At 43.3% G+C, this 24,230-nt stretch overlaps 2 protein-coding genes across 3 annotated transcripts in view; one reads left to right on the forward strand and one right to left on the reverse strand.

Moving 5' to 3' along the window:
• LOC115161044 (E3 ubiquitin-protein ligase SH3RF3) overlaps positions 1-11,992 on the reverse strand; it is a 73,970-nt gene extending 61,978 nt beyond the window's left edge. The window contains 1 exon segment of the mRNA XM_029711725.1: positions 11,349-11,992. Within this exon segment, the coding sequence (XP_029567585.1) occupies positions 11,349-11,723 (375 nt within the window). The 5' untranslated portion in view covers positions 11,724-11,992.
• A 4,507-nt stretch (positions 11,993-16,499) lies between these two features.
• The window catches only part of edar (ectodysplasin A receptor), a 41,628-nt gene continuing 33,897 nt past the window's right edge, over positions 16,500-24,230 (forward strand). The window contains exon 1 of one of the 2 annotated variants that reach the window (XM_029711726.1): positions 16,500-16,832. The gene's annotated coding sequence lies outside the window, so the exon portion shown is untranslated. Of the gene's footprint in view, positions 16,833-20,041; positions 20,062-24,230 lie in introns of those variants that run through there. The other variant, XM_029711727.1, reaches the window with a different exon arrangement.

Here is a 24,230-nt window from a genome sequence, read left to right on the forward strand (position 1 = left end):
GAGAGAGAGGCTCTAAAGATGATGGACTCTCCATTTCCCTTTACACCCACAGAGATATAGCCAATTACACACACACTGCATCACAGAGGAGATAGCCAATTCCAGGCACTGGCAGACAGCATACAGAGAATGGGTTTTAAATGATCTGTCAGGACTGTGGAACTGCTCTGCTGCAAGCTGGTCAATACAGAGATCGGAGCTGAGGTGTGTGTGTGTGTGTGTGTGTGTGTGTGTAGCGGCTAAATTGAGCTAATCAGACTGATCAATGACATCATGTCCACATTTCCTCCAGCAATGTCTCTTTGTTTGACAAGACCTACAGCTCACTCCTCTCTCTCTCTTCCTCTCTCTCCTTCTCTCCATCCTGCTATCTCCTGTTGACTATGTCTCTCTGTCTCTTTCACTCTCCTCCAGTAGACTAAACAAAGAGAAAGCAGACCCTGGTCGCAACAGGACGTGACACACTGCTTTCACACATGCGAACACACACACAGACAGACAGACAGACAGACAGACAGACAGACAGACAGACAGACAGACAGACAGACAGACAGACAGACAGACAGACAGAGAAAGAAAGGCAACACATTTCCATTATATAATTCTTCAGAGAAGTGTTTCACAGGAGAACATTAATACCTAATGTTTATAGTAGTTTCGACCTGGAGGATGAGTGACCATGTCTGGGATTTGACGTTAGATCCTGTGATAAGACATCAGGCTTTGGCTCAGTGGGCTGATACATTGTTGAGTTGCACAGAGAGATGATCTGGTCAGTCAGGTTGGTGACTGATCATTTCTTATTATCCTTTCCTCCGTGTATGAATTACACTAGGCCAGCCGCCAGACCTGACTGACTTCTCACCCTCATCTCCATACTAACAATGGCGGGGGGTTAACCTTTTAACCTTGTGTGTGTGCGTGTCATGGGGGGGTAGGAGTTAACCTTTAACCCCATGGGAAATACAGCCAAGCTCAAAACGTGTTTAGCCCACAACACCCTCATCTAGGCCTATACACACATCTGGATCTCCACCTCCAGCTACACACTACTTCTCTCTTTCAATCTCCCTCTCTCTCCCATTTCTTTCTCTCTTTATCTCCTTCTCTCTCTTTCTCTCTCCAGCTCTCTCCCACTACAACACTCTTTCTTCACACAACTACAAGTACAACAATCCCATATTGATCAGCTCACTGACAGCACAGTGTGTATTATATCAGACCAGGCAGCAATAAAATTGGGAACACTGTGTATACTATTACCTAATCCACATACAAAGTGATTACTTTGAGGTGTGCATCCAGAGGTGACGTGTGCTGAACGCGGAACGAGGGAGAGTTCGGTTTGTTGTTTTCAAAGTTTTCAAAGTCTGGAAAAAGTGCTCTGTTGAAAAAGGTTGGTTACTAGCTACCTTTTGAATTTGGATTCTGCGACGTGGTTAGTATCAGTTGCTGGGACCGCTATATCTGTCAAAGGATCCTGACAACCAAAAGTTTGAAGAGCTGCTTGGCGTAACAGCTAGCCTAGCTGCTAACTAGCTATCAAGCTAGCAAGATTTCCTTGACAGCTTGAACACAGTCCACGACATGGTTAGCCCTTGTGGCTGGGACCGCGGATTGTGTCCTGCTTGTGGCTGTCTAAATCCCTGCTGTTTGTTTCTGAGACCTGCCCTGTCTGGGACTGCGTGGGACTACCAGCGTTAGCCTACGTTGCTACCATGGCATCCAAAACCAAAGGTGGGAGTCATGGAGAGGACAGTGTTTCTTTATCACAGGTGAAGGATCTTTTAAATAAACAAAAAGTGTTCTACAAGCAGTTGTTACAACAGGAAAATACTGTAGCTTAAAGAGCTTTGTCCAAATACTGATGGACTCGACTAACAAAAGAATGGATGATCTGACCAGAGAGGTCCAGGACCTTAAGAATAGTCTGCAGTTCTCCCAAGGAGAGGTGGATGTCCTGAAAGAGACCTGCAGTAATATGACTACAAACTGTAAGTCCTCTCATTATTAACAATGGGAAAAAAGACTATTTAGAGGGACAATCAAGGAGGAATAACATCGTTGAGGACTGCATACAAGAGTCTTCACATGAGAACTGGGCTGAGTCTGAGAAGAAAGTAAGAAAAAGTATCAGTGAAAAGCTGCAGATGGATCATATGAAGATTTAGGTGGAGCGCGCCCACGGGTCTGAAAAACCTGTAACCAGCCCAGGAGACAGACCCAGGCCTATAGTGGTCAAGTTCCTGAGGTTTAAGGACAGAATGGCTGTTCTGGAGAGAGCCAAGAACTTGCGAGGAACCAACATCTTCCTTAGAGAGGCCTACACATGCAAGCTGTGTGCCTGAGGAGGAAAGAACTGATCTCAGCCATGAAATCTGTCAGAGAGCGTGGGGACATTGGGTACATCCGCTACGACAGGCTCATTGTCCACCCTCCCTCCCAAAAGACTGGGAAGAGTGAGAGCCTAGCTTCCGGGTCGGTAGCTTCAGCCCCACATCACACACACACACACACACACACACACACACACACCAACTGACACTCACAAGTGCCTGATTGACTGACTCTATTAGCCGAACAATGTTCTTGTCATGCTTTGTGTGTTTCTTTCCTTCATATTATGTCCATCTCTGATCAGCTACCCAGGAAAGGGCTTAAAAAGGGCTTAAAATTGCCCCTATTAATATATGTATCCTTAGAAATAAAGCTGGTAAAATCAGATAACATTCATATATTGGCCATCTCTGAGACTCACTAAGATAATTCCTTTGATGATACAGCAGTAACAATACAGGGATATAACATCCACAGAAGAGACAGTAATGCCTATGGAGGAGGCGTTGTTGTATATGTTCAGAGCCATATTCCTGTATAGCTGGGAGGGGATCTCATGTGTAATGCTGTTGAAGTGTTGTGGTTGCATGTTCACCTGCCTCAAGTGCTAACATTCATTATCTGGATAATATGTGTGCAATTCTTGACAATGTGTGTGATGTTAACAGATAGCTGTCTGCTCAAGAGGAAGCTACTCACTGTAACCAGTGCCTGTAATCTGGTTCAGGTTATTAATCAACCTACCAGGGTATTTACAAACAGCACAGGTACTAAATCATCCACGTGTATCATTTTTACCAATGCTGCAGAACGTTGCAATGAAGCTGTATCCGTACCCACTGGATGTATTGACCATAATATAGTGGCCATATCTAGAAAATACAAAGTTCCAAAGCCTGGGCTTAAAATAGTGTATAAGAGATCATACAACATTTTTGTACTGATTCCTATGATGAGGAGCATCCAGACACTGCACTTGGTCCATTTATGAAATTGTTTCTTCCAGTTATTGATAAGCAAGCGCCTGTTAAGAAACTGACTGTTAGAACTGTTAAGGCCCCGTGGATCGATGAGGAGTTGAAAAGCTGTATGGTTGAGAGGGACGAGGCAAAAGGAGTGGTGAATACGTCTGGCTGCACATCTGACTAGCAAACTTACTGTAAGGTGAGAAATGATGTGACTTAACTGAACAAAAAGAAGAAACTGTATTATGAAAACAAGATAAATGACATAAGTATGACGGAAAAGCTTTGGAATACTTTCAATTAAATTATAGGCAGAAAGACTAATTCAACTCCCTCTTTCATTGAATCAGATGGCTCATTTATCACAAAACCTTTTGATGTTGCCAGTTACTTTAATGACTATTTCAATGGCAAAGTAGGCAAACTTAGGCATGAAACGTCAACAACAAACTGTGAGACGTCATATTCATGCATAAAATACCTAATAATGGAAGAAAAGCATTGTAATTTTGAATTCTGTAAAGTTAGTGTGGTTGAGGTGGGAAAATGATTGTTGTCCATCAATAATGAGAAACCGCCTGGTATTGACAACGTAGATGGAAAGCTACTGAGGATGGTAGCGGACTATATTAACACTCCTATTTGACATCTTTTTTTATCTGTGTTTGGAAAATAATGTTTGTCCCTGACCTGGAGAGAAGCCAAAGTCATTCTGCAACCCAAGAATGGTAACGTACCCTTTACAGGTTCTAACAGCCGGCCAATCAACTTGCTGCCGACTCCTAGCAACATTTTGGAAAGAACTGTGTTTGACCAGATACAGTGCTATTTCTCTGTAAACAAATTAACAACAGACTTTCAGCATGCTTATAGAGAAGGGCACTCAATATATACTGCACTGACACAAATGACTGACGATTGGTAGTAATAAATGGATAATAAGAAGATTGTGGGAGCTGTTATGTTAGATTTCAGTGTAGCCTTTGATATTATTAACCATAATTACGGCAGGGGCAGTCACGAAATGTAATCAGACAGTGATTGTCAAGCAAATAACTGTTGGTCACATGGTAATTGACCGTAATTAACACAAACACATTTAGCATCTCCTGGCTTCCACACATAGCCTACAAGCCACTGATGCAGACCTTTGGAGCATCTACATTTTAAAAAGTATAATAAATCCATGTAATATAGCTTACACCTTCACAATAAATCCATTATTTATTTTAGACAGGTCTAAAGAAGCATGATATGAAGAAAATGTAGTCTATTTCAGGAGAACAGAATAGCATACTCTGAGTTGTCCTTATGTTAGGTCCTGATCTGGCTTTGACAAATTGTGCGGGATAAAATACATGATATCTATGTACTTAAATAGTGAATGGAGGACGCTTTTCCCCCGTGGTTTATTTTCATAGCAGCCAGGTTGGCTATACTCCTGTTGTAAATATAAACAATGTGCTTAATATTAGGAAAGTTGAGAAATAAATATAGTAGTCCTAGCCTATAGAAAGCTGATGGGATCCTCCTCTTTTTAATAGAGGCCATCAAAACTCTGTTTTCTCATGCAATTGCATAGCCTATTGAAATGTTGAGCAACATGAGCTCATGGGCTGTCATGAAGTGTTTGATTAGATTTTTGAAAACATTTGCATTGATGCCAGAGTGATTAGAGGAACAATAGAGTGCTGAGTACCAGGCAGTTATCAAGTTTGGTAGGCTACTAATGACCATCAGCAGCATCAGAGCTTGGAGAAGCCTAATTACCGTGACTAAACGGTCACGTGGAATTTGACTGCCTTCATGACTCGTGACCGCCGGTGTGGCGGTAATACGGTCACCACAACAGCCCTAACCATGATCTGCTGACGAAAAAACGAATGTGTTATGGCTTTTAAAACTTTGGAGCTATCTATCTAATAGAACACAGAGGGTTTTCTTTAATGGAAGCTTCTCTAATATAAAACAAGTATGGTGTACTGCAGGGAAGCTCTCTTGACTCTCTTTTTTTAAATAACCTGCCACTGGCATTAAACAAAGCATGTGTGTCTATGTATGCTGATGATTACACCCTATACAAGTCAGAAACCACAGCTAGTGAAATTAGTGCAACCCTAAACAAAGAGTTGCAGTCAGTTTTAGAATGGGTGGCCAGAAATCTCAGGCTAGTCCTGAACATCTCTAAAACTAAGAGCATTGTATTTGGTACAAATCATTCCCTACGCTCTAGACCTCAGCTGAATCTGATAATGAAAAAGCAAGTTGAGGAGACTAAATTACTTGGTGTTACCTTGGATTGCAAACTGTCATGGTCAAAACATATTGATTCAATGGTTGTAAAGATGGGGAGAGGTTTGTCCATGATAAAGAGATGATCTGCTTTTTGACACAACACTCCAAAAAGCAAGTCCTGCAGGCTCTAGTCTTATCTTATCTTGATTATTGCACAGTCATATGGTCAGGTGCTGCAAAGAAGGACCTAGAAAAACTGCAGCTGGCCCAGAACAGAGCGGCACATCTTGCTCTTCACTGTAATCAGAAGGCTAATATCAATACTATTCATGACTGTCTCTTGGCTAAAAGTAGAGGAGAGACAGACTGCATCACTTCCTGTTTTATAAGAAACATGAATGTGTCAAAAATGGCAAATTGTTTGCGTTGTCAACTTACACATAGCTCTGACACACACACACTTACCCCACCAGACATGCTACCAGGGGTCTTTTCACAGTCCCCAAATCCAGAACAAATTTAAGAAAACGTACAGTATTATATACAGGCTTTGATTGCATGGAACTACTTTCCATCTCAGATTGCTCAAGAGAACAGCAAACCTGGTTTAAAAAAATGATAATAAAGCAACACCTCACGGCACAACACCTCACAACACCTTTCTCCTATTTGACCTAGATATTTTGTGTGTATGCACTGATATTTAGGCTGTGTGTGATGTTTTAAATGTATGTAGTTCTGTCCTTGAGCTGGTCTTGTCTATTAATGTTCTGTATTATGTCATATTTCATGTGGACCCCAGGAAGAGTAGCTGCTGCTTTCGCAACTGTTAATGGGGATACTAATAAAAAACTAAAATACCAAATACATAGGATATGCGGTATGTTGCCTGAAAAAATTATTGTTTACCACATTCTTGTCAGGATTCGCCTTTTATATCGCCATTGCTTTTGGCGGGAAAGAGCAAGAGACATTCAACTTTGACCCTGTTGTTGTGATCGTTGTCATGGTAACCTGAGTGACAGCAACCTTGTGACAGCACTGCTTTCATTTTTTCACAATCACAAAAGTAAGTCAGCAGCTCGCCATACTTGTAAATCATTTGTAAATAGTTACCTTGTAATATGTTAATTTTCCTGTCATGGTGAATAAAAAAAGGTTGAGAGGCAGTAACTGTCCAGTAAGGCAGTTCATTACCATGCAGATCAGTCATCACCAAAATCAACAACCTGGCACTCATTACATACACATTACACATCACCTTTACTAAAACTTCATTAATACCACATTAATACTGCATTAATACTGCATGTGTCTGGCTGCCTTCAATGTGCTCTCCATATCAGAGACTCTCCCTGTGGGCTGGGCTGTGTGTGTACTGTATATATAAGTGGGTGTGTTTGTGTGTGTCAGCAAAGACGAAAGGTCCCCTCTGAATCCTCTCTGCCCTTTATCCCCTGCTTCGAACTGGAGCAGCAGGAGCCACACACACACACACACACACACACACACACACACACACATTAAATGATATTCTTGCTCCTTAATTAATAAATGATGAGGGTGTAAGTGTTCAGAGGAATACATCACAGCTATGACTGGCTGTCTAGTCTGTAGGGGACATCTTAAACTAACCCATCTCTCTTGCTATCTTTCTCCCTCCCTCTCTGTCACACACACACATGAAAATGACTCTCGAAAGCATTCCTCACAGAGCTAAAGGATTGCAGCACATTACCAACACATGGGGATATCTGTAAAGAAAGAAAGAGAGAAAAAGAGAATGTGTGTGTGTGTGTGTGTGTGTGTGTGTGTGTGTGTGTGTGTGTGTGCGTACGCATGTGTGTGTGTGTGTGGACATGTTTTACTATACTTATGAGTACCAAGTCCTAACAAGAATAGTAAATCAACTAAAATGTAAAAAAGTGAGGATATTTTGCCGGTCCACACTTATAAAAAGGCTATTTTAGGCATAGGGATTAGGTTACGGGTTAGAATTAGGGTTAGGGGTTAAGGTTAGGGTTAGGGGTTAAGGAAAATAGGATGTTGAATGTGAATCAATTGTTGATCCCCAAAAAACTCCTCACAAGTATAGTAATAGATACGTGTGTGTGTGTGTGTGTGTGTGTGTGTGTGTGTGTGTGTGTGTGTGTGTGTGTGTGTGTGTGTGTGTGTGTGTGTGTGTGTGTGTGTGTGTGTGTGGGTGTGGGTGTGGGTGTGTGTGTGTGTGTGTGTGTGTGTGTGTGTGTGTGGGTGTGTGTGTGTGTGTGGGTGTGTGTGTGTGTGTGTGTGTGTGTGTGTATGTGTGTGTGTGTGTGGGTGTGGTTGTGTGTGTGTGGGTGTGGGTGTGTGTGTGGGTGTGTGTGTGTGTGTGTGTTTGGGTGTGTGTGTGTGTGTGTGTGTGTGTGTGTGTGTGTGTGTGTGTGTGTGTGTGTGTGTGTGTGTGTGTGTGTGTGTGTGTGTTTGGGTGTGTGTGATGGTGTCAGTAGCAGCAGCTGTGTTCTCCTCTCTTGTCAGAAGCAAAAGCTTCTATGAAACTTTAATGTCAGTCTGTCTGCCTGAACTCAGATACAAAACACACACTCCAACCCCCTCTGCTGCTATTAGTGTAGTTGTAATGTAAGGTGGTGGTCTGCGCTGCCCTGTCATCACCAGGGTGTGTTACTAATGGTAGCAGAGATCAAGGCTCAGGACTACCTGTAAATACAGGTGAACACACTTCAAAGCCTTGGTCTGTGGGTGGTGATGTCACCATTAAGCACCTCTGAAACTCAGCGGGGAAAAGGCTGACCTCAAAAACATACATACAAACATGCACTGAGTATACCAAAAATTAGGAACACCCCCCCACCCCCATTTTTGCCCTCAGAACAGCTTCAATTCATCGGGCATAGACTCTACAAGGCGTCAAAAGCATTCCACAAGGATGCTGGTCCATGTTGACTCCAATGCTTCCCACAGTTGTGTCAAGTTGGCTGGATGTCATTTGGGTGGTGGACCATTCTTGATACACTCGAGAAACTGTTGAGCGTGAAAAACCCAGCAGCTTTGCAGTTCTTGACACAAACCGGTGCACCTGCACTTACTACCATACCCCGTTCAAAGGTACTTACATATTTTGTCTTGCCCATTCACCCTCTGAATGGCACACATACACAATCCATGTCTCAATTGTCCCAAGGCTAAAAAATCATTATTTAACCAGTCTCCTCCTCTACAATAACTGAAGTGGATTCAAAAAGTGACATCAATAAAGGATCATAGCTTTCACCTGAATTCACCTGGTCAGTCTATAGCTCTATTCCACTGGACTGGTATTACTATAGCATGTCCATTATGTAATTATTACCCCAGCATGTCCGTTTTACAGTCGATGATTCGGAAGGGATTAGTTTTACCAAGATGCCCCTGTAATTATTTGACCGGTATGACGGCAGCCTGGAGGCTCCTCTAGGCGTGAAGATATTTCAAACGTATAGGGATAGCCTAATACTGGCCTAATGGTCTTCAGTTCAGAGAAAGTCCAAATAATAACAAATAACAAGCATGAACTGTAACCTATGCAGACCTTTAATTAACTGACCTATTTGGTCATTTATCAGTTCACTGGGACAATATCGTCCACTTCATATTTTCAAAGACAAACATGGTACTAGGAAAGTTAATATGTGACAAAACAGATTCATATGTAGGCTACGTGCAACACTTTGTTTTAACAATCAATTTGTTCCCATATTCTTACCCAAACTGGGTGCAGCACCTGTTAAACTCTGTAATATCCCTTAAAATACTGGGATGACGACTCGCACAGGATAAGTATTGTTAGAGGAGTTGGGAGATTGACAAAAAACAGTAGGTTTTTAGGGCTGGAATAAATCCTTCCTGCCAAGTAAAAATTACTGACATGGCAGATATGGACAGGACTAAAATTACGGATGTGGTGATTTATGCTTGTGCACAAAATCATATTACCTGAGCTCCCCCAATAAAACGTATCCCGTACGAATACGGTTTATATCATGGAAAGAGCAGGTGTCCTTTATGTGTTGTATACTCATGGTACATACGCACGTACACACCATATCTACGTCCTGTGGAGTTTGGGTAGTGAATAGATGTGATGTTCGCAAACGATTCGTTATTTTTGATTGACCTGCTGGCCGCAGTGAATTGTACAGCAGGATTAAAACGCGCTCCTCTGGTGACTCCAGAGACGTGCTCCGATCAACAACCCTCTGTCATATTATTATGCGCACAGACAAAGTAGATCACGATGCAGGCAGTATATAGAATACAAAAATATGTGTAGAACTGATAATTGATTGCATGGTGCAAGAATGAATGCAATGAATTGATTATTGAATGTTTTGATGGACACAGCCTTGTAGAGCCAAAACATACACAGGCTCTTCTCAACACTCGAACTCGAGAGCGAATCGTCTGGGGTGCACCACTTCGCGAAAGATATTGTGCTAATCACCCCAAGCAATGCATTCCTCCAAGAGTCGTTCACAATCTAGTCCGGTTGCGGCCACAACTAGACCTCGTTTTCAATTGTACCAAGAAATCATCTTATTTGTATGCCTAGCAATAAACAAATTCACATCGTTTAAAGCACGCTTTTACAAGTCTCAGTCTAAATGACAGCTCCAATAAGCCCTTTATGGGGAACGACATGTGAACGAGAGGCTTGTATAATTACTACTATTTCGAGTTGTCAGTTCATTGTTCGCCGACAGTAGGTCCTGCGTGCTCTTGGCATTACTGACTCAAATGAACGAAATTAGTTGAAAGATCCGATTCAGTAAAAAGAGCCTAACTTCTCATCAATACGGTGGGAGAGATGGGGAGATTGTGAGTGTTTTCTACTCCGAGTCTCCAGAGTGTCCTGCTCTCACAACGAAGCTAAAACAAACAATGACTGGTCGGAGAGAGAGAAATACATTGAGAGACAAAGAGTGAGGGAGAGTAAGCGTTCCAGTACTCAATTCATGATGAGTGTTTAGATTCTACTGCTTCTGCTAGTTGTTCTATCTGGCAGGTCTGCTGGCTGCAGCCCACCACACATTCTCTCAGTCCTGGGCTTATGTTCAATAGTCACCCTGCTCCCCTTCAGAGGATTGAAAAGTGTGAGAATAAAAAGCACCTATTGGCCAAAGACTTGACATGCTATGACATGGAGCTGAAAGCATTAACACATATGTTATCTGCCTATAAAATATCCATACAGTATAGGCCCTAACATCCAACAACCTTAGGATACTCTTAATAAACCTAGATCAATAAACCTAGATTAATAAACCTAGAGTATGTTATATTTAAAGGCCCATTGTGCTGGCTGTTATTGTTCAGCCTCTGTTATGAAACCTATGCAGCCGTCGGCTGCATCTCTAGACTACCTGTACACAGCACAGCCATGCCACTGAGGTAACTAAACCATATCTTGCAGCTATACCTCGCTTGGCTGTCTAGCAATAACATGAATAGCACAGGAGACTGACTGTATCTCTTACTTTCTCTCTCTCTATACCCGCTCCCCTCTCTTTCCCCCTCTCTCTCCATAGCTCAATTCGGTCTAATTGTGTCTTTAGCTGCAGGAGTTGGGGGTAGATCACACATAGGAAGTCTTTCAACACATTAGTGTGTCAAATTAGATTTCCAAAACAGATTCTCAGTTGTCCAGCTATGCAACACCACCACCCCCCACACATGTATACAGCAACTCGGTTCTTCAGAATTCTAGCCAAGGAACATTCTGTACAGCAAGTTGGCAGCCAACCAGACCAAATACCAAGTAGCAGAGCTAAGTACCTTAACCGGGGAGCTCCTTGTGGCCACCGGCAGGTCCCTGATCCCACTGCCTGGGGGAGAGGCGCTGATCCCGGCTGCACAACCCAATGACTCTCCGCCCCCCACCTGGGACTGCCTGGTACTGCCTGCATTCCGTGGCCGCTGTTTGATCCCGTCCAGCAGGCGGACCAGCAAGATATTCGCGGGGAGGTCGTCAACCTCACAGCCGACTAGGATGCGACATTCGGGACATCTCAGTTCGTTTCTGGAGCTGACTATGTTCTCCAAGCAGCGGCGACAGAAGGTGTGTTGGCAAGGCAGGACTTTAGCTGTAGTGTCCAGCCTTTCCAAACACACTGAACACTCCAGCAAATCCAACAGAGACGACTCGTCCATCTCACACTGTGAATATTCCTTACCGATTATTATTGACGTTAACCGAGTGGGTGTTGGTTTCTGATTTCGCGTTTAATGCACCAGAAACGGAAGAATACATATCGGCGTAGGCTGTTTAAAAGCGCAATCTGTTGTGCTATTTCCCCGAACTGAGCCGGTTAAGGCTACCAGGCAACCCCCCTCTCTCTTCTCGCTCTCTCTGCTTGCTCTCCCTCGCGCAGCTGTGCAGATTGCAGTGAGGTCACGCTCTCATCTCTCTCTCATCTCTCTCTCTCTCTCTCTCTCTCTCACACACACACACACACCATCAGAAAGAGATGAGAGAATTGGGAATCAAACTGACCGTTAATTCTTTACAATTAGCCCCCTACCAGTTATTCATTCCTACAGCTAGGCTACCTACGTGTCAGATGGGCTATAGGTGCTCAGTGAGGCCTGCCAGAGAGAGGTGATAACCAGTGATTATCTGGCAGTGTGGGAGAGCAGAGTGTACGTGTGGTTGTGTGTGTGATAATGTAACAGTTGTATGGGTTGCAGAGTGGAGAATGGATACAATCAGAAATAATGCAACACAGATTATCACCGAATCCTGTCACCATCTTCTGGGATGCGCTCCAGAAACAGTAGTGTTGGAACACAGGTTTATCTTTAAGTGTTATAAATATGGTGTAAAGTCAATAACCAAACTGAATCAGATATTTGGTGGACTCCGTTAGGAGAGTAGGATGGTAGGTTACTCTACCACTGAATAACCAATGGAAGATGATAGATACTCAATAAAAAAAACACATCAATAAGAGCAGACAGATGTGTGAAGACACTGCCACCCTGCGGACAACTAGAGAAATAATAGTTTGTTTGTCTTATCTTGTGGACAGTAGGTAGGTAGCCTAGTGTTGTTGGTAACAGAGGGTTTCTTCTGCCGCCTGCTGGTGAAATGTTGAACTAATCGATAACCCAGACGTTTGGATGAAGCTACAATATAATCTCCTTTTATCTGTGAGGTTTCAGTTGATTTTGACCTCAAAACATATTTTAACTGCTTGAGCCTATCTTGTAAGATCTAAGAGGTTGCTTTTGGACTGAACACACACACATTCCTAGTTGCCATCTAAACCATGTTTCTGACTATGAGCAAATCTGATCTGAAACGACACCAGGGTGCTCTCCTGTTGCCCAGAGTCTTATACGGAATAGAGTACGATTTCAGATGCAGCCTTAGTTCCTGTTGCTGTTCGAGCCTCGTGGCTGAGGGAGCAGAAGGTCTGTCAGCTGCACAGTACCGTCTCTCTCTACCTGTCTCTGCCTGTCTCTACCTGCTCTTTTCTCACGTTTAACTCCTGCCCCGGGGGAAGGCTGTGTTCCCCAGATCTGACATCCTGCCTGGCTGAGAGGTGGCACTGTTCTCTACCACACACAGAGACGAGCACAGGGCCTAAACCTCCTGATGCACAGGCAGTGTGTGTGTGTGTGTGTGTGTGTGTGTGTGCGTGTGTGGAATCGTGTACAGAAAACAGTTACATTTTTATCCATTTATCCAATACAAATGCTATATTTAAAGCTTACTGTACATCAATAATGTTACATTATCATTGTATCTTGATGTATAGAGTTTAATTGTATGTTACCTATAGGTATAGGCTAGCCTCCTCTCCTCACCCAATGTCCTTTCATTGTGGAAACTAGGTTAGCTGACAATGCAGTCAACATGGTAATGGAATCTGCTCTCCTGTTGAGAGGCACAGTGATTAGAGGACAGCATACACATGTGTGTGAGTGTGTGAGAGTGCCTGAGTGTGTGTGTGTGAGTGTGTTTGTGTTTGTGGATGAGTAGTTAGAGGAGAGGATAAAATATGCCCACCTTTACAGAGTAGACCTACCCATCATGCATAGCGTCAGGAGCCTGAAATCCCTGTGACTTTTGATTTTTTAAATGTTAAAATGTATTGAATATTCGAAACATACAATATACTTGCAGTGAACCCGCTCAACAACTACATCATACCAGTCATCCAACAGATTCCCATTCAGAGCGACACACAAGAGCATCCAGGGTCAATGCCCTGCTCAAGGGCACATTGACCGATCTACCACCAGGCCAAAAACCATGAACCCGAACCCTCCAAGATCCCCCCACAGTTCCCCAATAGCTGTCCCTCAACCATTCGAGACCCCTCCCACAGTCCCCCCCAGGAAGATTCCATTCCCCACCCCCAAGAACCCCCCAATGCACCAACAACCAAGAGAATGAACTAAAGAGAAAAAAGGAAAAGACAGAAGAAAACAGCAAACAACAATGCAAAAAAATAATAAAACAAAATAATACATTTAAAACAAAGGACAACAACGACATCTAAAATCATAACAGCAATGCCAACTGTATATGTTTGTGTGCATGTCTGGCACTATTACATGTATGTGTGTGTTCTTGTATATGTTTATTTGAATGAGAGAGTGTGTGTGTGTGTGTGTGTGTGTGTGTGTGTGTGTGTGTGTGTGTATGCATGTGTACAAACACCTGCACGGCATCAGCCTCAGGCAAACCGGCATTAGTTGTAAAAACACTGTCACTTAGTGTCATTCAAATGTACTTTTTATTCTGTTTTATTTAGACTTTTATCTTTGGCCATCATTCTATCTCCCACACAGCAGCTCCACCCCCACTTGTCTCCAATTCCACATCCCAACCCTCAGCTTCCCTCAGCCCATCCCAATCCCTGTGATTTACATGTCTTAATATACAGTTTCAACTTTAAATAGAGAGATGAAGTCTGTGATATTTGTTTGGCTTCAGTAGCTAGATAACCTCTTCCTATTTCTGTTGCCATTATTAAATGAGCTAATATTGGCCTTATCGCTGTTGGCTTTAGAAGACAGCTGACTGGGTTTCTGTTTGCTCTGGCTGTGGTCCTGTGGTAATAGTGATCTGGGGTAAAGTAATATGAGGTGTTTTCATCCCGGTGATGCTCTGTTGCTCTCCGCTGGTCTTCCTGTCTGTCTGTCTGTCTGTCAGTCAGTCAGTCAGTCAGTCAGTCAGTCAGTCAGTCAGTCAGTCAGTCAGTCAGTCAGGAAGGAAGGAAGGAAGGAAGGAAGGAAGGAAGGAAGGAAGGAAGGAAGGAAGGAAGGATCAGAGATTTTAGAGGATGAGAAGGCCACCGGGCTCAAGGCTGCCAGAGAGAACGAGAGAGAGAGAGAGAGAGAGAGAGAGAGAGAGAGAGAGAGAGAGAGAGAGAGAGAGAGAGAGAGAGAGAGAGAGAGAGAGAGAGAGAGAGAGAGAGAGAGAGAGAGAGAGAGAGAGAGAGAGAGAGAGAGAGAGAGAGAGAGAGAGAGAGGAGAGAGAGAGAGAGAGAGAGAGAGAGAGAGAGAGAGAGAGAGAGAGAGAGAGAGAGAGAGAGAGAGAGAGGAGAGAGAGAGAACGAGAGACAGAGGAGAACGAGAGAGAGAGGATGAGAGCAGAGAGAGAGAGGGAGAGAGAGAGAGCGAGAGATGAGAAATGCGCGAGAGAGAGAGAGAGAGAGAGAGAGAGAGAGAGAGAGAGAGAGGGGGAGAATTTCGTTCTTCAAACACACCCTTCTCTCCTCAGAAGCGCTAAGCACCTCTTTTATCTGCTCTTTCCTGCAGAGGAGCAGAGAGGAAGGGGAAGAGAGAGACCGGACAAAGAGTTGATAGGAGAGAAACAGACGGATGGACAGTGGTGGAGTCTCTTTGGTCAGTTCTCGTGCCTCAGGTAAAGTTCAGGGTTCGGTTCGGTCCGGTCCGGTCCGTCCCAAACTGCTGATGATGGGTAAACAAACAAAAAAGTAAACATCACATTAAGGAACATTTGAAATCTGATTCTTAGATAAATGAACCACAATCTGAATCCTTCATGTCTTTTATAGCACAAAGTATGACACGCAATGCTTCCTTTTTATTGATGGACCTACAACACTGATACCGGATAAAAACACAACCCCCTCCTCTCCCTCCCCCCTCTCCCTCCCCCTCTCCCTCCCCCTCCTCTCCCTCCTCTCCCTCCCTCTCCCTCCCTCCTCTCCCTCCCCTCCCCCCTCTCCCCCCCTCTCCCTCCCTCCTCTCCCTCCCTCCCTCCTCTCCCTCTCCCTCCCCCTCCTCTCCCTCTCCCTCCTCTCCCTCTCCCTCCTCTCCCTCTCCCTCCTCCCCTCCTCCCCTCCTCTCCCTCTCCCTCCTCTCCCTCCTCCCCTCCCCCTCCTCCCCCTCCTCTCCCTCTCCCTCCTCTCCCTCTCCCTCCTCTCCCTCCTCCCCCTCCCCCTCCTCCCCCTCCTCTCCCTCTCCCTCCTCCCCCTCTCCCTCTCCCTCCTCTCCCTCTCCCTCTCCCTCCTCTCCCTCCTCCCCCTCCCCCTCCTCCCCCTCCTCTCCCTCTCCCTCCTCTCCCTCTCCCTCTCCCTCCTCTCCCTCTCCCTCTCCCTCCTCTCCCTCCTCCCCTCCCCCTCCTCCCCTCCTCTCCCTCTCCCTCCTCCCCCTCTCCCTCTCCCTCCTCTCCCTCTCCCTCCCCCTCCTCTCCCTCTCCCTCCTCCCCCTCTCCCTCCTCTCCCTCTCTCTATCTCGCTATTTCTTTATCTCTCTCTCTCAGTTGGATTACTGGCACACTGATGAAAGAATAGATTCAGATAAATATGGTTAGATGAATTAAATTGTTCTGTCTCACCACATCAGTAGCCTAACTGTACTGTAGTTTCTGCTATCCTACATGAATTCAATAGGCTACCCTAAGAGGAGCCTTATTGTTTGGGGTTCACCTCTAGATGTCGTTGTGGAGTAATGGGCCACATAGGCTCCAGTTCGTTTACCTGCATCAGGTTTATCCTCATCTTCTGGGGCGGGGAAAACGGATATTTTTCTCTGTGAGGAGGAGCTACTCTGGATCACCGGGCATGCATACGGCGGACTGAAGACACAGAGATTAACGGAGGATCTGTTACAGAGATTTAGATATCGGTGATGCCTGTCAGACTCCCCAATACAGTCTAATCATTAGGCTACAGCAGTCCGTGCAGACAGACCACAGCATTGCTCCGACCATCACTCTATCGTGGAGATAGGCTACACTCCGCAAGACCTGTCCCGTCGAAAACCCCGCTCTACACGCAGGTAAGGCGCTCTGGAATGTAAAACGGGATTGCTGCAAGATTTGGGGAAATTCCTGGAGCATTTATGCTACAGACACATGTAGCCTACTTAACAGTCATTTTATCTTTCGAAAAGAACTGCATGCATTACGTTGTTTGTCAAAAACGTAGCAAAAAATTGTCAGATAAGTTTGGCAAATGGACAACATCGAAATGTTCTCCAGTTTTAAATAGGCATGCTTTTCTGCTTTAAAGATGTGATAAACCGGAGGTTGGTTGTTTTTTCATATGGCACTTCATAGTAGCCTGGGCCATGTAGTAATAGAGCGCAGTGTGTGAGTGGGTGTATGGTCGTTAAGTGGTGGGTTATAAAGTAATAACATTTAGGACACCAGGTCTATTACTGAGTCCATTAGACCTGTAGCCTACCATCTTCGAAGTCATTGTTACATTAAGGGAGCATGGGTCATAGTTCATCTCGCTTTGCGGGTCCTGGTCCCAGTGTGTGGTTTGCTCTCCTCTCAGTCCCTCTCCTCATAATTGTTTTGACGGTGCCGCCTGGCTGTCGCCGTCCCCGGGCCCTGGGGGAAGTCCAGGGCGCAGACAGGCAGCCTAGGCCGGCCTCGACATGCTGAGTCCTGCCGCTTTCTGACGTCTGGAGCTTTGAACAACTGCTGCAGCGCTCACGGTGGAAATCAATCCCCTTTTCTCTCTGTGTCTCTGCTCCTCTGTCCCTCTCTCCCCCCAGCACACCGCCGCAGACTTTCATGTTTGAGTTAGAAAGGAAAAAGACAAGAAGAAACGGGAGAAAGAAAATGTAAATTATCTTCAAAAGCGAGTGTGGCGCCGCGGGATTAAATGGATGAAAGGATATAGCCTACTGATGCAGTAGCCTAATAACAAAAAACACACAGCATTGGTCATATTAAACGCATAGACCTATGTTTATTATTTTTTTAAATATAAAAATCAAGCATAATAAACTTTTTTGTTGTTGCAGAATGTCAGTGATACAGCTAAAACCCGAGCTAGGCTACTAGGCTAACATTGAGTAGCCTAGTAAGGGATTTAGCTGGATCACTGACATTCTGCTCCAATTTTTTTTATTATGCATGATTTTTATATGACATTTTTTTAAATCATTATGCTCTTTTGAAGGTCTAGGATAATGGTGAAGTGTGCCTGACAACCTTGGACTATATATAACAGGCCTAATATATTCCATTTACAAATGAATGCAGATTTCTGTAGAACAAACACATGCAATCAGCTGATGTGAATATCCCTTCTCCAGATACATGGCAGAAATGTATAATATTATGTCAGATAATATTTAAACAATATGTAGCCTAATATATATTCAAATGTAACGAGCTTTTAAGCAGTTTCTGTGACTGCGCTCATCTCAGTTCCCACTGTACACCATCATCACAGGAGGAGAGAGTTCCTGAATATACTGACCTCAGATCAAACAGGATGTTGAACTCCTTATCAGTAGATGTGTAGATAGATAATGATATGAGCTGACCTGTAGCTGATGTTGTTCTAACAACACTGTAATCTGAGCAACTCTTAACGACCATAGATTAACATGGTGTGTAAATGAAGGAGTGTATGCTCTATGCATCAATTAACTTACAGTAGTAATTATGTTATAAACGAATATGTTTGAGGAGAGAACAGGGAGTAGAGGCAGAGAGGTCACTGCTCTCTCTCTCTCTCTCCTACTGTATGGCTGGCTGTTTAAGGCTACAGAGACGTTGTCAGTCCATCAGACCAAATCCCAAGGTCCCATAACCCACTGCTCTGAGTCCTCTTACACAGTAGAGGCCAGCCTCAATCAGATCCTTGTACTAGGGAAGCCTGGTTCTTAACAAGGCTACAGATGCCGTAATCATTCTACACTAAACACAAATAGGCTGACAGGCAGAGAGTCAGTCGTTCTGCTGTCATGCTAAATAATAAGGAATAGAGAAAAGCAGACAGAAACCGTTTTGCCCACCTACTAATGTGTTAGAGAGACAAAGAGACACAGTAAATGACCCTGCCCACCTACAGTATTAACACTCAATAGACAAAGAGAGAGACGAAGGAGATATGGAGGGAGACGTTCTGCCCCAGTGGAGGTAAAGAAGGAGAGAGGGATCAGGGAGAGGAGACGATGAAAGACAGATCACCGTCAGATAGAAATCAAAGGGGCTACTGAGTGCAACTGCTGTAGTGTCTGTGTCTGTGTGTGTGTGTGTGTGTGTGTGTGTGTGTGTGTGTGTGTGTGTGTGTGTGTGTGTGTGTGTGTGTGTGTGTGTGTGTGTGTGTGTGTGTGCGTGTGTGGTGTCTCCTTTTCATGTGCATTAAGAATTAGTTTTTCCGGCCCTCTGAGAGGGGAGCTGACAGTCTGTAATTAAAGCAATCAGAAGATGAAGAGACTAGACCAGACACACACGCACGCACACAGTTGTATCAGTACCGCCCTGTGATAATATCTACCTGTTTAAGTCTGGGAGTTTAGTTTTCAGAAAACATGGAAACAATCAGATTTGAGCTTTATCTCCATGAATCATCTGAAGCTATTTATTTATTTAACCTTTATTTAACTAGGCAAGTCAGTTAAGAACAAATTCTTATTTACAATGACGGCCTACCCCGGCCAAACCCAGACGACGCTGGGCAAATTGTGCACTGCCCTATGGGACTCCCAATCACGGTCGGTTGTGATACAGCCTGGAATCAAACCAGGGTCTGTAGTCACGCCTCTAGCACTGAGATGCAGTGCCTTAGACCTCTGCGCCACACGGGAGCCCCAAAGATGGTCGTCCTTCACTAGATAAATCTATCTCTATCCCTTCCATCCCTTTCTCTCTCCCAACTGCTGGTGAGTGTGTGAGTGCATTTCAATGTGTATTTGATACTTGTGTTGTTTGTTTTCAATAGAACTTTCCAGCCAACAAACTGGAAGCAGCAGGATGGTGTGTGTGTGTGCGTGTGTGTGTGTGCGTGTGTGTGTGTGTTTATTTGTGTGTGTTTGCACACATGCACGTGTATGTGAGAAAGGATTTAGTTGGGCTCTTGAGTGCATCTCCTTCCTGATTGATGAGAGTGAGAAGCCATTTCCTAATCTGACATAGTCATTATCGACTCACAGTAAATATCCATTACGGGGTTAAACATTCATTTCCGTTACATCCTTTAGGAGACAGATCCCATCTGTTACCACTGAGTTTTAACCCCCAAGCCATAAGACTCCTGAACAGGTAACCAAATGGCTACTCGGACTATTTGCATTGGGTGCCCCCCCCCCCAACCCCTCTTTTTACACTGCTGCTACTCTCTGTTTATCTTATATGCATAGTCACTTTAACTATACATTCATGTACATACTACCTCAATTGGCCCGACCAACCAGTGCTCCCGCACATTGGCAAACCGGGCTATCTGCATTGTGTCCCACCACCCCCTCTTTTACGCTACCGCTGCTCTCCGTTCATCATATATGCAGTCACTTTAACCATATCTACATACTACCTCAAATCAGCCTGACTAACCGGTGTCTGTATGTAGCCTCGCTACTTTTATAGCCTCGCTACTGTATATAGCCTCGCTACTGTTATTTTTCACTGTCTTTTTACTGTTGTTTTTATTTCTTTACTTACCTACCTACACACACACACACATACACACACACCTTTTTTTTCGCACTATTGGTTAGAGCGGTAAGTAAGCATTTCAATGTAAGGTCTACACCTGTTGTATTCGGCGCACGTGACAAATAAACTTTGATTTGATTTGAGTTCCTGATCAGGGAACTGGGGTGAGGATTAGAGAGAGATAGGGTTAATGTAGAGGAAGGGAGCTTGGGATATCATAAGGGTTCTGGGTTAGGGTTATGGGGAGGGTTGGGGATTGGGGAACAGAGAGATGCAAACCTTTTTTAAACTAACCTTGGGCCCTATTCAATCAAATCTGTTTACCAGGTTTACAGAACCAACTTCAAAACATATTTTGCTACAAGAGTGAACATTAGGAATAATGTCGAAAGTTAAACTAGACTGGATATCTAGGATCATTCTGAACATTCGTCACTTTAGGGGAGGAATGTCTGATCCTGTGGTATTGGTGGAATATTTCCCAGTGTTCCCTATAGCAGTTTCCCAAACTCGCTCCTGAATCAGCTGTGTAATGCTAAGGCAAAAAACAAAACCATGCCTTATATGGTTCATAGCTGTCACCCTGTTCTGACAAAGACACAGAGAGCTCCACACATAGACAATATATCAGGTTCTATATCTATTGCTCCACATCTGTCAATCATTGTCAGAGAGAGAGAGGGAAGGAAGGAGAGATAGAGAGAGAAAGAGAGAGAGACAGAGAGAGAGAGGGAAGGAAGGAGAGATAAAGAGAGAGAGACAGAGAGAGACAGAGGGAAGGAAGGAGAGATAGAGAGAGAAAGAGAGAGAGACAGAGAGAGACAGAGGGATAAAACCCCATCCTAACACTACTAGGACGATGATTTTTGTCTTGCTCTCAGCTACATCTAAATAAGGCTGTTGTTTTGGCGTCTACCTACCGCTAGTGTGTGTGTGTGTGTATGTTTGTTTGTGTACGTGTGTGTGTGTGTGTGTGTGTGTGTGTGTGTGTGTGTGTGTGTGTGTGTGTGTGTGTGTGTGTGTGTGTGTGTGTAGATGATTGCCCCTGCTGCGTCTCTAGGGGGACTTTCCAATAGATTAGTCTGTCTGAATATCAACACGGACAACCCTGACAGGATCACTAATGACTTAATAACAGTTAATAGTTACAGATAATTGGAACTGTTAGATCAGATTAAGTATACGCTGGCTACTATTCACTCTGATTTACTGCTGTAATGGGAAACTATTGTTGCAAATAACTAATGCAGTATAAAATGCTGAAATTGTTTTACATTGTTCATTGGCGGGTGAGATACATCCCAAATGAAACTGTGTGCCAGGATGTTACTAGAACGCTAAATCACCTTCAGTCAACATGGTACTGATAAATACAGTTGCTCAACCTGCTCCATCCTGCTAATTAGTGATGGTTATTGAGAGAGAGACAGATAGAGAGAGAGAGAGAGGTAAGAGGTAGGAAGAGGGAGGGATGTTAGAGGGAGGAGAGAGAGAGAGAGAGAGTGAGAGTTAGAGAGAGAGAGAGAGGTAAGAGGTAGGAAGAGGGAGGGATGTTAGAGGGAGGAGAGAGAGAGAGTGAGAGAGAGAGAGGGGAACAGGTTTAGGGAACAGAACCAAAAACCAGAAAACAATTACATTTTTCGAGGGACAGAATCAGAACCGGGAACGAAAGTGATCTATAGTGTTCCGGAAGAGATCTGTTATTTTGTGCGTGTGTAGGCTACCTGCCCCTCCCCTTCCAAAGCATAGCCTACTACTGATGTTAGTAGGCTAGTAGACTTTGATTAAGAAATTAGGGAGAGACATTTTTAATTAGAGAAGAATGGATTAACTTTTTCATTGCCAGTTAAGGATACTATAGTTATTACATTTCACATTGGATTAATTAACTGCAAAACAGTAAGACATGTTTTTATTTAAATTCTGGTGCCACTCTGAACACAAGCATGTTAGCTAGCTGGCTAGTTTTGGTCCAACATAAAGCCATCTCTCTGAAGTTCTAAGACATTCAAAGTTCCTTCATAGAAGCTGATCTTCCGTAGGTATAATTCTCTTGGCCTAATTCAGTTAATGCATGTCATAACCACAAGATGCCCAGCGCTTCATGCCTCCTCCTCCACTCTCTCTCTTTCAGTTGCATCTTGTCTTTCCAATGCATGTAAATAGCTTGCTCACTCCATAGCAAGCTGCTCTATTTGCACTGGTTGGTGAATTCATTTAATGTTGAGCTAAATGTACCCCAAAAATATATTTTTGAGGTTTAAAAAGGAGCAGAAAGGAACAATATAAACTGTTACTTTTTGGGGTTTAGAATCGGTTCACAATATTATTTTGCTGGTCGGAACAGTGGAACGGAACGAAAAAATAATGGTTCTGTTCAGAACCAAACAATTGAAAAAACTTAGGTTCCAACCCCTGATACCAAGTCTTTTATTTGATTATTACCAAACCTATATTTCAAGCTGCAACCAATTTCTTTCAACACTCAACTTACTTTTCCACCTTTGGTTAAAATCTATGAATAACAAATGCAAACTAATATTTCATGTAGTCTAAGGACAGCCCATTTTTTCATCTTTTTCCAAGTTCACTTTTCAATTTGGAATTACGTATCCACATTTATTCAATTGAGTGACAAGAAATTAAATAAATTCCCTTTAAATCAAGAAATGAAAGGGGGATGATTTGACAAGGGCATTCGCGAAAAAAGCACTGTCGTTGCACCAATGTGTACTTAACCATAAACACCAATGCCTTTCTTAAAATCAATACACAAGTATATTTTTTAAACATGCATATGTAGTTAATATTGCCTGCTAACATGAATTTCTTTAACTAGGGAAATTGTGTCACTTCTCTTACGTTCTGTGCAAGCAGAGTCAGGATATATGCAGCCGTTTGGGTCGCCTGGCTCGTTGCAAACTGTGTGAAGTCCATTAATTTCTAACAAAGACCGTAAATAATTATGACATAACATTGAAGGTTGTGCAATGTAACAGCAATATTTAGTCTTAGGGATGCCACCTGTTAGATAAAATACGGAATGGTTCTGTATTTTACTGAAAGAATAAACGTTTTGTTTTTTCGAAATGATAGTTTCCGGATTTGACCATATTAATGACCTAAGGCTCGTATTTCTGTGTGTTATTATATTATAATTAAATATATGATTTGATATTTGATAGAGCAGTCTGTCTGAGCGGTGGTAGGCACCAGCAGGCTCGAAAGCATTCATTCAAACAGCACTTTCGTGCGTTTGCCAGCAGCTCTTCGCTGTGCTTCAAGCATTGCGCTGTTTATGACTTCAAGCCTATCAACTCAGGAGATTAGGCTGGCAATACTATAGTGCCTATAAGAACATCCAATAGTCAAAGGTATATGAAATACAAAGGGTATCGAGAGAAATAGTCCTATAATTCCTATAATAACTACAACCTAAAACTTCTTACCTGGGAATATTGAAGACTCATGTTAAAAGGAACCACCAGCTTTCATATGTTCTCATGTTCTGAGCAAGGAACTTAAACGTTAGCTTTCTTACATGGCACATATTGCACTTTTACTTTCTTCTCCAACACTGTGTTTTTGCATTATTTAAACCAAATTGAACATGTTTCATTATTTATTTGAGACTAAATTGATTTTATTTATGTATTATATTAAGTTAAAATAAAAGTGTTCATTCAGTATTGTTGTAATTGTAATCATTATAAATATACTGCTCAAAAAAATAAAGGGAACACTTAAACAACACATCCTAGATCTGAATGAAATAA

This window comes from Salmo trutta, chromosome 24, assembly GCF_901001165.1.
Source record: "Salmo trutta chromosome 24, fSalTru1.1, whole genome shotgun sequence".
In the NCBI taxonomy this organism is placed as follows: Eukaryota; Metazoa; Chordata; class Actinopteri; order Salmoniformes; family Salmonidae; genus Salmo; species Salmo trutta.